The sequence below is a fragment of the Varroa jacobsoni genome, unplaced genomic scaffold (genome assembly GCF_002532875.2).
Source record: "Varroa jacobsoni isolate VJ856 unplaced genomic scaffold, vjacob_1.0 scaffold_1091, whole genome shotgun sequence".
Lineage (NCBI taxonomy): Eukaryota > Metazoa > Arthropoda > Arachnida > Mesostigmata > Varroidae > Varroa > Varroa jacobsoni.
The window spans coordinates 125,968-139,875 of NW_019213993.1; the positions used below are offsets into that span (position 1 = coordinate 125,968).

At 42.5% G+C, this 13,908-nt stretch overlaps 1 protein-coding gene across 1 annotated transcript in view; it reads right to left on the minus strand.

Moving 5' to 3' along the window:
- Positions 1 to 13,908, minus strand: part of LOC111266496 (zwei Ig domain protein zig-8) — a 50,403-nt gene that overhangs the window by 24,039 nt on the left and 12,456 nt on the right. Inside the window, exon 2 of the mRNA XM_022844027.2 lies at positions 10,270 to 10,490. Within this exon, the coding sequence (XP_022699762.1) occupies positions 10,270 to 10,490 (221 nt within the window). The remainder of the gene's footprint in view (positions 1 to 10,269; positions 10,491 to 13,908) is intronic.

Consider the following 13,908-nt stretch of genomic DNA (forward strand, 5'->3'; position numbering starts at 1 on the left):
AGCTATCACCCTTATGATGTATGTGTCATCCTATCCTGACTGTTAGTGATGCTGCTATGCCGGGTGGCTGAATCCAATAATCATACGATGTATCATCTCAAAACAAAAAAAAACGAATGAGGATTTCAGTCGCCGCCAGCGACGGTTTTAAATCGGATAATGTAATATTATAGCACAACCTGGCCTATTTAGCATAAAAATTATTTTAGAAATGAATTAAAGGAACGGATTTCAAATTATTTTTCGTTAGCTGGAGATTGTTTAAAAACTACGTCGAAAATGTACGTCGGTACTGCTTAGTTCGTTTTTGAAAGAGGTTGACGGGATGTTAAGTCAATTATAGGTAGGAGAACACGTCACTGCTACTACTACTCATTTCCGGAGACGACACAACATTTTTGCCATAGCAGGGTCTGACATTCATCGTACCCGCTATATTGCGTTGTACTCCTACAGATATCCGGCACATCCTTCATGGTTATTTACGGGTTTAGCGGTAGAGGACGCAAGGCTTAGGGTTCACACAACACATGAAGGGTGTTCTAAGAGTAAGAAAAAGCAGTTATAAAGAAGAAGTCGATTTTGTGTGTCAATAGTATGTTTTGCGACAATAAAGGTATAACCAATACAAGTTTATTATGACAAATATGCAGGTATCAAACCAATAACAGAATGGAACCTCCATGATATTTTATTTCGGATAACTTTTTCATAATCTTACTGTGCTGTTTGTGTTCCTCTTGTCATATGAGGATTAGGCCACCGTTTAAACATGTTGTTGCCAAATCGGTCCATCTGCGCTTGGCATCTCTTGCTTCTTTGAAATAGACATGTAACTAAGCGCAAAACGTAACCCTTGCTGTCGTCATGTAGCAGTGCCGACCGCGGAAAACAGAGACGCTTGGACTTTACGATAAAGAATGAAAAACCCAATGCGGAAACAACGAGTAATGACAATGGGGTCCGTAACGGCTAGTGAAGGGAACGACAAAGTAGCCATGCAAGGAGTTCGCGTATAAGTTACGTATAAGCACACTAGCGATCCCTAATCAGCGGGAGATATTCCAGGCTATTCCAGAAAACAGAGAACGAAACGACTGCGAGGAGAAAACAAAGCCGTCTGAACACGTTTTCACTTATTTATTATTATAAATTATGATTTAGTAAAGACAAAGAACTCGGCTAGGTTTACATGACAAGCAGACGAAGTAGAGGTCATAACAGGACGACTTCGATTGATCAACTGTTTCTTGTAATTCCACTTGTACATGATCTCGTATAAGATAATCTACACGTAGAAGCACCGGTACGCTCCACTTAAGAAATTCATAAGCGTATACGAGTAAAAATCGGTACAGGTAACACAGAAGGAAAAAAGAAGACCATTAAGTAGGTTAACCGATGACGCATGAACTGCGAAAGCAGAGATTTGTGACTGCCCGACACACTTTATCAAACGATCCCTCTAAATACGCAGCCCCATCTTACGCAAATTGCGACTTCTAGTAACAGCATCTTCTTGAAGGCTCAACTTCATCACTCATGCATTGTACAGCTGTTCGACGCTTTAAGCAAAAGTGACCCAGATAGTAGCATTACGGTTAACATGTAGTCATTCCCTCAACTTTGTTCATGGTTACAGTAGCTTCACCTGGTTGAGGCCCTGCACAGCATTGTACAGTACTTTAGAGGCGTACGCGGGACACGGACCGACTCTTAAATGCGACAATGTCATTTGGCGAGGAAATGAGGCCGAAATGAAAAAATTATGGGAAGACATGAACATCGACTTTTTTTGTAGCAGCGTCTTAATACCGCTGCTTTTTTGGAGGAAGGGGTTGTGTCTAAGCCTGACACAAATGAGTCTGAACTAACTCCGGCAGCTTGTGTGCCGGTTCTCACTGAAATTTCATGGAATTACAAACGAGAGAATTAACTAAAGAACTTATAAAAATTAAAGGACAAAAGAGTAATAGACTTGTCTTGTATAGAGGTACCGCCATGAAACCTGCGGGTTTGGGAAAAGCGTATTTTGGATTGCTTGCCACTCACCCAGACCCACGTTTCCGCTTAGAAATAAAGCGCATTGTTTCTAAAAAAGAAGAGCACTGGCAATAATTAACCGAAGGGTCTGAGTTTCGCGAAGGGGTGCAAACAGTGTGAGAAGGATAAGGAGGACTGTAATATAATGAAGGGTTGTCTAGACGGTGGCAGTATATGGGCTCACAGATATAGCAGCTTCTTACAGCAGTCACGGCCACCACACGTTTGCGAGGCAAAGGGTTCCAAACGGACATTCCTGTGAGAGGCGTATACGAAACTCCATCTAAACGTAGAGTCGACGATCAATGCGCGAACAATGAGAACCGCAAAAGACTTCATGCTGATTACCGCCAACTGTTTTTCTCTATAGTCGTAGAGACTGTACGCAAAATTACGACAGCCTCGACCACGAACCCAAGCAACGGCGAACAGAAATTGCTCACTAGTAGCGCCGCATCTTACAGACTATAGGACGGAGTATCAATCGTAGTAGAAGAAATAACAAAGTTGATGCTGCGAACGCATGACTATCCCTTTTTCGTAGACGGGTCTGCCGAAGCTAATCAACCAGGCACCAGGTTCTAAAAAGCGGCTGCCTCTACCGTCGGCATGGCCATTGTTTGACAGGCTCGCAGGATGCAGAAGCGAAACCAAATACAGTGCAGCAAGTCTGGACTACGACCTAGTGCATATAGACCCATCTAATCGTGCGTTATTCCATGCTGCATAACCTAAAATGAGCATGGCAAACGTACACGCAATCCACATTATCAGAGACATTGTAAAAGAAAATGCAAAGAAGAAGCAAATAGAAGAAATGAAAACCTGCGAGGGGTGCGGCACGTCTATACGCTTTATGTACACATATTATGGGAAACCCTTTTCACTAGACGAGGCGGTTGCGCCGTGGGTTCAAGGCTTCGCTGTGCCATACTTGTTCTTCTCAGGACTGTGGTATGGTCGGACGGTGTAAATTAGAGACTAGGTCCGGGCGTTCAACTGTGTCTACGAACAACAGTGCAGTAGAGCTGGCCCGAGGCGATTTACGCAATTCATTGGCGCCTAACCACTAACTCCCTGGCCGCTGAAGGGGCCCAACATGCCAGACATACGCCCACAATGAGGCTTGCCTTTGTAGGCAAAGCGAAACCTAAGATATACAACGTAGAAAATAATGCTTCCGTCACAAGCACATATATGTAGGAGTGTGGATTTACAGTTCGAACTGTTGTTCGAGTTTTTCTTGGCGAATCATTCGGTCTATTCGGCATGCGAGCACAAATGTGTGTATTTGTTGCTAGTTACCGAAATGCGTTGATATCAAAACGTCGAAATACGATGGGGAGTTTTGCGATCTCGAGGCCAATTAGGTGTGTCGAGCAGTACAGCAGAGGTGTAGATGTTATGTTCATTCCCTTCGGGTTTCCACAGTTTAGCAATATGGCCAGCTACAGTAGCGTTAAACGGTTGATAGCAGGATAGCGTGTACATAGAATCAGGGAGCAGGAAATGAGAATAGACTGTTTCGGAGGATTGAGTCGAAAACCGAACGAATTTGCCTCTCCGATAAATCAGAATGGAAATTGAGAGCGAAGGGAGTAGAGAGAGAGGCACAGAACAACAAAAACAAACCAGTGGCAAAGACGATCGAGCAAAGCTAACAACCAAAGAAACGAACGTGGCTGTTTCATTTGGTTGAGCCTGAAGGAGAACGTGTAGTTGAAGGCCACTTGGCGAGGAAGTCTAGCCGAAAAAAGAAGAGAAATACAAGCTAAAAAAGAGCGATCTGCTAAGACCGACAGATTGCCGGTCGGAAACGGGGGCCCAACAGGGGAGGAATAAGCCCTTGTACTGTCCTCCGTAACCGTTCGTAGATCACCAATTCATTCTGTTGCGACCGCTGCTACATCAGATGTTTAACCTATCGGTTTTTAGCTAACGAACGACGCTTAACGAAGCATACGGTACGGTTAGGTCCACCCTTTTTTTGATGGTTAGAACATAACAAAGGCACCACTACCATGGTGCCGCTCGATAAAAACTCTGAGAAAGAGTAAACTGAGCGGCTCTGTGTACAACATGAAACACTTATTGATGTACATGTACCATATGTCATAAAATTAATTATGTAAACATTATATATATATATATATATATATATATATATATATATATATATATATATTGTGCATATGCAGGTCTGGTACACGGTATCTCGATTACATATTAATAATAATAACAATGTATTATGTTTAGTTGAACAAAATACACCCTGTCCCACTGCTGATTCTGACCATGCCTTAACATTCGACTCTGCTTTGCGTTTTCTGCAAGGAAAAAAAATTTCCTATTGTCAAAGTTCCGCTAAAAATCATAGTGTTTTGAAATAGTTAACTCATCTACTGCATGCTGGTTAACTCATCTACTGCATGCTAAAAACCGACTGATATCCCATAAACGTACACTGCGAATATCTGCAACTTCATATTTCGACCGACTCCATTCCGGTTGACTGCGAAGCACAGATACTTTTCTAACGACGTAAAGGTACGAGAGCTTGAAGCTATTTAATTCAAACGTTTGCTCCCCCAAGTTGTAACTATCACGTATTAGAAAAGACCATACGTATAGATGATTTGTTTCCGCTCTGACTCTTCAACCGTCGAACTGACAAATCGATGTTCAAAAATCGTACAACACATGAAGCTTTACTCATCTCTTTACCGGGTCAGAACGGAGAGGTTGGGCAGCGTAAAATGCACCATGTTGAACAAGTATAGCACGAATACCGAGCAGACGCGTAATTGGATAGACTCTGAGGGGTGTCCGACAATGTCTATGCATAACGAGATGGTATATGATGCTAAGTTCGTATTATAGAATGAGAAGGCGAACGGCACTCGTCTGATTACTCGGCTCTGGTTGGGCCTTCACGCAGTAGCTATTCATTTTGTAGGCGTCTGAACTATTCTAATACAACGAGGTATCCCGTTAGTGGAAACCGGCCGAGTCGAGCTATCCAACTGTCTACTTATAGAGAACTTGAAGGCATAGAACTTGGAGGTTAGGAGGGAGTCGGACATAGCGACAAAGTATTGAATATTGATATGGCCCATTCAATATCGAGGACATATCGAATTGCGCATCCCTAATTCATCGAAATGCCAAAAACGACATGAAGCAGGCAACAAAAGCAATTATTCGTCCTCGTTGTTTTAGACTAACTACCTAGTATACAGTCGTAACTACAAGGAAATGCTACAAGAAGCATACGATCTACGCGTATACTATACTATACTACTTCGTCGTCTCGTGTGACCTTGCACAGGAAGAGCTATGAGCAGGATAAACAGGACGATCAAAATGAACGACGAGGTACTTTATGAAGCATTGATCGTCGTAAAGGAATCATCAAAATATCGCCGGCGCACTGAAACATAAAGTATACTACCTAAATCCTAGCGTCCTTGGAGTTACATTGCTGTCCTGCATCAGCAAAATCAACAAAATCTCATAATAGGAAAGGTCATAGAATTTAGTATACCATTCAAGTAATATCAACTTTAACGGAACTAAATGGATACCATAACGTAAATAATTCGGCTATGTGCAATAGCTTCGTACTTAGCCGGTCTGAAATCTTGATGAATCAAAACAATGGGCAAACAGTATACACTGCCTTACAATATAATATAACAGATATGACCGAATTTCAAAACGAACGACTTCTATTGTTTAGTTAGTTGAACGCTTCACAGCATTAGGTGATCAAAATTATAGAACACGTCGCGATCTCAGTGTACCTTGGAGCATAGGCCTCTATACACCAAACTATATCTATAGTAAAGTTTTGCGCTGCTTTCTAAGGATCCACGGTACGTACTTTTTTAATATATCACCCTTATAATTACACACAGGTGTCGCATTAAAACTGTAGCACTCGAATCCATTGTGCCTCAACCTGAATTGCCGCCAAATCTGTATCCAAGCCTACAGTTGTTAGGATACACGTACATTTGTTGTGAATAAATGCGTGCCCGCCAGGCCCGGATTCAGCGGTTACGGCGGCCGGTGAAGTCTGGTGGAGCAACCGCTTTGCACTTCTATTTTGCTTTTCACCACATAGACAGTAGTTAGGTATTCACCACCCCAGTCGCAGCACCATACTAACGGCATTCAATCGGGACTGAGTTTCAGGCGTATCTCTGTGTGAATGCTCTCGTGAGTGCATTCTGAACCGGGCAGATCGCTCCTCTGTATACGATCCTAACCGTAGCTCATCGTGTTACAGAGTTGGCTACCCAATCACTTCCCCTAGTAGCCCTTAGAGCACGCGCTGGTTCTCTATGTCACATGCTCCCCGACTGTCAGTGCAGTTGGAGAGGATTTTGGAAGTCAAATGAGGAGGCGACACAGAAACGCTGAGAGACGCAAAGGATAATCGTCTAGGAGAGTTTGTCCGATGCAACTCGATTCAAAGCAATAGACTCAGGGAGACCGGTACTAACGCGATGCTCTAACACTAGCCCGTAAGCTTTAAGCATACGGTTCACAATCCGCCCTCTTCTTCATGCAAAACCCCCTACTGATTCTTTGCCTCGTCTCACACGAGTCAAGGTTGTGTCTGCTGTTCCATCTCAAAAGACCCTCTAGGCTCTTAGTTTCATTTGTCGCTCTTTGGTATATTTGATGTTCAACCCTCTTGCATTTGGTGCGCGAAAATTTAGCAACGCAGGTAGATTCGTAACGCCCTTATTGTTGACAATTGCTAGTACTCCAAAAAAAACTACATAAATCTTCCAGAAAGGTTCTGAATTCTATTGAAAGAAGAAAAGAAATAGCCTTAAACACAGATTAATATCTGTGTTTAAGGCTACTTCTTTTTTTTTTCTTTTTTTTTTTCTTCTTTCTTATTTGTCTTCTTAAGCCATTGCGCCAAGCATAAAATGATTAGGTGAGATCTTCGTCTGCAAATTTGCAAAGGGAAACTACGGAGACTTGTATTCGAAACTCTAGTAACACAGTATAATTTGGGTGCAGCATTTCATGCCACGGCCTTCTGGTACCATAACCTCAAAGGATAAGCTCGTATCCAGCCTAACTTGCAGATCCACCCTCAAGCTTGCTCTGTGCACCGTCTGCCGTTCCCACTTTCACGCAGTCGCTTTTAGTGACTGCAGGTACGTTACTTCTGACTTTCCCATACTGTTCCCGGTTTTCTCTTCCACCCCGTGCTATTGCGTTGTCCGTTTATTTCAACGGCGGTTCAAATCAGCTCGAAACGGTGGATGGAGTGGCTGTAGAAGCTACTTGAATTAAATCTAATCAAGAGCAGACAATGAGCGAGGCTAAGGCAAAACGCCCCCTTGCAGAGCCCACCTCAATGGTCATTGGCATAACAGTTCCACAGTCCCAGTGAGACACCGCCGCATTGTCCCCTGTCAGCCGACCAAATATCCTCCACGTTTCAAGCTCTTCCTAGTTGGTTCAAGTATGTCCGTGGTCCGCGTTGCGTTAATCTCCCTCTAAAGCAGCCGAGTATCTTGCGGAGGGAGCCATTGGACCGCAATCAGGTAACGACCAAATGAGCAGCCGCATCGGACGAATTCGTGGTGGTAATGCTGGTGTAAGTGCTGCTGAGGGTGGAAATAGTGAAATGTATGTGAACGTCGACTTCTCTCGTTTTAAGCTTCCCCGTTTCTGTCCGATCAGATGGAGCACCAGTACGTATAATAGTCATCGCTGCTATCTCGTAAGTAAAACCGTACCTGCTTGAGAGGCGAACCAGGAGAATGAGTGCTTGAAGGGAAAGTCACTTGGAAAACGGGCAACGCGATTGAAAAAGCTGCCTCGCATCACGGAACCGCAGAGGTATAGCACCGATGCAGGTTGGGGAAGAACGTCTTCTCAAACATGTGCACTTCATACATATGAGAAATGTATGGTTTAATAAGCAACATAATGCCGAACAAAACATATGCGAGCTTTATCCTTGAAACCTAAAGGAAATAGACCTATTTTATTTGCGATTATAGTATGACAGAACATATGATAAGGAGTGAGCTATTCACAGTAACAGCGCTCCGCAAGCAAAGAGGAACCAAAAATAGATTTAGCGTTACATACACTTAAAATCGAGAAAAGGCGTTCAAATATCAACTGAATTACTACAAACCTGACGCTTCATCTAAGGAGAATCTTTTACCAACGACCGTGAAATATACTTCTGTGCACCGTGTGCGACCCTTTCTGACTATAATAATAGACACCTGAGAAGTAGACAATTTCTTTACCGATTTTCGAATATATGATTTAAATGAATATATTATGGAGTTTAGAATAAAACAATGACCTTATTATGGTAAAAATAGTGCGTCGTTTTTGGTATCTTAGCGCAGATCAGCTATAATCGAAACCTTCCGCTCTGAGAGAATCCTCGCCTAGACTAAGAATTTTCCTTTACCCCAAAAGGCAGTCTATATTATTTTACGCAGCTTCTGACAAATCAAAATAAGATTTTAATGAGACAAACCAGACATTGTTCAATACATTATTATTAGATTTGAACAACTTAAGATACACACGGATTTTTAATACTCTGTATCAGAGTCGCCATTTTAGAGAGGAGAATATCAGTCGTCGAGTAGGGTAAAGCCAGTCTTTTTATTCCTGCTAAGTGTTTTAGATGTTTTGAGTCCCTGCATTGTGGGACCTTTTGATTGTTTTGATGGGACCAAGATTTCATTCTGTCGAAACGTTTATGTATATATATAGCACGCTCACTAATATTGCTATGCTAATATGCTACATAATAACACTACAAATGCCTTTTTCTCATATTACATAAATACCTTAAAAATAACCAGTTAGGTCTCGAATTAATCGGGACATATATATATTGTTCTTTGTGTTGTCCTCGTCGTCGAAGTTCTTTTTACATGCATTTTGTGTAACACATATGTACTTCTAGCGAGATTGGTTGGCCCTGCACGGTATTTTCTTGAATGCTAAAAGCTATAAATAGTAAACTAGAGAATTACTCTGCACGAGCAATCTAGTTTTCGTGCTGTGGTATGCTTATGTTATTACTACAGCTACGGCCAAAAGTCTCCAGCTAATTTAATGTCAGACTTGATTCTCCTCTTCGCCTTTCCGCATTATATATTATTATATGTACTTTATATATAGGACCTGTTTTTGCAGTGAACGTTCCCTAAGAGATGCTGGCGCGATACCGAGTCAACCACTTGAGCATTGCGCTGTACGTTAATATACTACTGCAATAAATAAGGATCTGTAAGGTGTCAAAATATGACCGCTGTGTCCTAAGCTTGAATATTAGCGTAATCAGAAGCCTTGCCCAAATCGAACGCACCTGATCCGCGTAGGCAATCGTTTTGGCCTATATAGTCACAAAAGCACCGATATAACGTTTCATCGAGATGTTTTTGTGAAGTTGAATATTTAGAGTTTAGAGCGTTTGTTGTCCACCTGTGTCCAGTTCTGGTCGAAGACAAATATATGAATCTCTGCAAAAGATTATTGTCCTAGAAAACTATAGGTCATAGGACTTCTATATACCTCATGTTTTGTTTTAGTTTACGGGCACTTACTTTATTAAGGTGTTTTTTGTATGCACGGAATCATCTACCTACGTACGCACAAATGTCAGACATAGTAGGCAGGTGTGTGAGTCAACTGCAAGCTAACAAATGCTATTGACTAGCTACGCATCACAATGGAAAATGCATGTGTATCTATGTCATTACAAATCATACTAATAATTCTGGGCGTACAAAACATCGGCGTCCCCATTTGCTTGGACACTGTACACCTGCTCATTTGATATATCGTAAAATGAACATAATCGCGCAGTAATTACAGTCACAACTTGTTTACCACCTCACAGAATATTTTCAATAGATGCACGAGTACGGCTTGCGTGGCAAGCGCCGCGTACATTGTGACGAGGCCACTTGCAACATGCTGCACGTTAGTGGCATGAGTAAAAGTTGATAAACATTGGCGTTGTCTTTATCTCCCTTGCATTAATTGACGTCATGGGCATTTTGCCTCGTTCGTGTACACTGCATAGAGAAATAAGCGTGCTGCCATGTATGACTGGGTCCCAACTGCTAGTCACGTGGGGTTTCAGCAGATACTCGACCTGTTTAAACAGAGGAGGACGAGAACGCGAACGAAAGGCGCAACTATGTGACATCATACCGTTTTATCGCCGAGGTTGTTGACCAGACAGTGCAGATACGCTGTCACCCCAAGCTGACTGGTAACGTTACTCGCTGTTGAGTTATCGAACGATGGCAGAATCTTGGAGCTGGGTGCCCAGAAATCCCCCGACTCGAGGGGGTCCTCTGAATCTCGGTGGGCACTGCCGCTTGATTTGCGGTGTCGGTTCTGTCCGGCTCGAACATGCAGAAAACCGCGACCTGCAATCGAATCATTGCGAAACACATTTATACATATGCAAGTATATCAATTAGGTCAAACGAAGAATAAATCCACCGTTAGATTTATTACAGTAGACTGTAATGCTTTGCGGATACGGAGAAGCGATTACCTTAGAGGGAATATGTAGCTAGCTAGTTAAATTTTCACCCATAATGCCTGCAAAATCATGATCAACAACCCAAATTTGTTTTTAGCCCATAGGATTTCTAAGGGCCATGGTTCACTTAAGAACCTTGAACACTGAAGAACTTAAGAACAGTGCAATGCAATCCTCTTTCGTTCTGACAACGTTGCGAAACCGACATTTCATGATCGATCGCCTTATTGAATCAATCAAATTAGGATTTTTGAATAATTTGAAATTAAATAAATATTGAAATAAGGAATAAATTCAAAACGGAATTGATATGATGACTGTGGATATCAGTTCGTATAGTGTTCCAGACAAGCTAAGCACTAACGACAGTTTGTGCAAAGGGTTAATAACATTTTTTTTTTTAAACAACATTATCATTCCGGAGAAAATCCTTGACCAGCACCAATATACCATTACGGCTATCTTTTATCAATCAGTTAGAAGGTTTTTTTCGAATTGGCTATTATTCAAACGCTACTGAGCACTTCGTTCAAATTTTTTTTATACTCACATTATAGATATAGCAGTCAAATGAATAGAACGAGCTCAGTGTCCACCCTGACTACGGACAAGGCCCATCGATTAGTCGGGCCATGCGAACCATTCGATACCGTAACGCCCAATACATCGAGTATCAATGTAATAAAAAGTAAGGAGTAACACACCTGTCACCCATATATTTCCGTCCATATATCAGAGACCGGTAGAATCTGAAATTTTTTTTCTAACTGCCAGCAATATTACAAGAGCGCGCCCTTTCTAGAACTATATCGAACGAATCATTGAGAGACACATGTCGAAACAGATCTACATAGGTGGGATGCAGCGAGAAGACTTTCCATCTTCAATTGGACATAACATACCCACACAAGGTTCGAGTGTGCGTTAATGCAAAATATAAGCTGGCGACGTTTATTGCAAACTGTGCTATCTTTACTAAACCTTCCTTTGTGACAGATTCTCTCTGTCGCAAGGACATGTCTCTCAGAGGCGTCGGAACACGAGGCTACCTCTTGGTTATTTTTTTTCCGATGCTGTCGATGGCGAGTGCGGCGGGACATCACGGAATCGTTGATCACAGGAATCGCTCTTCCGTCATAAGCTGATGGCGCGGCCATCTCTATCTATGTGCAGCAAAGATGCATCAGGCTGAGTGAAGTGGAGAGTATTCACACCAGAACCAGTAATTCCATTAGAGTGTATCCTGCGGTGCATCGTATAGCTGCAAACGTTCGTAAAGGTCGACGCAAACGACCAAACAAGGTAGGCAAGAACGAAAAAGATGTGTATGCTTCTAAATAATGAATTTGGGAAACAGCAGGAGCGCATCCCTATGATGTGCTAACGTCATCCGGACTTTCACTTGCATATGTATGTGTGCATATTTAGACAGAGCTATTCGGTGATTGCCAAAATATGCAGGCCACTGAGTGCCCTCTGCCGTCATCCTTAGTAAGGTCAAAATTACCTTATTCATATTTTCCTTATTACTAAATACGTATAGCTAATGTTTCCACAAAGATGTGTCCTGAAAGGTTCAATTAGTCTTGGTCTGACATTCGAGAATTTGCAAGGAATCGGTTGAAAATTTCATAGCTGCACAGGTCCTGACGCCCATAAAAAACAAGCCCAATCGTCAAACTAAACAATAAGAATACGGTATGATATAAAGATCATCATTTAAGGAGAAAAAAAAAGGGTCGGATCGGACAGCTGGCTCGATCTCACAACAATGCTTGCCCTCTACCGATTTGTCGTTGTTTTGAATTGCCAATGGCTCGGCACTTACGGCCCCGCGGCTATCCTCAGCAAGCCCTTGCGTCGTTCAGTTTTCCCATTTTCTGAAGCGTCGAACTTGTATTTTCAAATTTTTACCCTTCTTACTTGCTACTACTGCTGCACAAACAACGAGCGTAGCATCTACCCCTCCTTCCTACTGGTCCGCCACTCCGCCTCAATCCAGATCAAACCGGAAATGGCATTGGGAAAGGACATCCTATTGCTGCCGTTACTCTGACTACTCCAGCTGTGAGCAGTTTAAAAGTTTGGCGCCAATGGCTTCTCCTTCACCCCCGACCCGCTTCCAACCATGAGCTCCATCCTCGTAGCTTCTACTATTGTCCAACAGCAGACGATGAAAACCTGCAGAAATAGCAAGCAGCTGTCCATGGCTGTTGCCGAAAGGAGGACACGAGACTCCTCGGACAAAAGTGACTTATGCCACTAAGTCTACGCCACTGACACACGGATGACACATAAATAACGAGGTGCGTACGTGGAAAATGGAACAGTCTGTACATTAAACTTACGCTTTCCGTTGCAGCTGAGATTGCTACGAAGTTGTATGATTTGGACGACCATGGAAGAACCAACAATGTTAGCTCAACTCACGCTTCGAAGAGCATAGGGAGAGAAGCGATGCACAGAAGACAGAATAACGGCAACGATGTGTTATTGTAACTCGAACGACATTTGTCTTTGTATGGTTTGTTTGAAGCGGACTGCTGAATGATAGCGTAGAAGGTTTCGAGTATCGAATTTGAAACGACACCCATTGCACCACTCTGAAAAATTCGTTACCCCTCTGCCGGTCGAAGAAGCAGTCTCTTTTTATTAAGCTTATAACGCACGTCCGTTCTTGAAATCAAGTTTAGCTGAAGAAGTATTGCAACTTAATATTTTATGTAAATTACCATTTCGCATAGTGATTCAGGTCTGTGACGACTGCACGTGATTTCTACACATAGCTACTTGACGTCTCCCTTCTGCTAGGATGATTAGCTGATTTCTAATTAGAAAATTTGTTTAGCGGCCATTCAAAACGGTTCTACACTCCGCCACACCGTTGTCGCGGTTGTCACTGGTTGAGTCGTCTCACGGCACCCTGTCTAAATTGTAAAAACCACCGTTTTATTACGCCACTATAAAAAAAACTCATTCGTTCATCTACCAGATAGAATGCGACGCGGGTCAGGTCTTCTTTGGCAAGATAAACCTAGCTCGCTTGTAGCCTATATCCGAATTGCTTTAAGGTATTACGTTAAAACCTCTGTGGCGTTCGCGTACACCCGAGGCATATGCTCGTTTGGTCCCCAAACGGTGGTCACGATAGCAGTAGCAGTTACCATTATAAATGGGCTAGCTTTTTTCTTCTGTTATTATTACGGAACTATTTATAATTGAGCCGGTTAGTCCAGATGGTGGATAGCTAATAGGCTACCGATCCCGTTTACCGACCGGACCAAGCGACCTTCCACGTA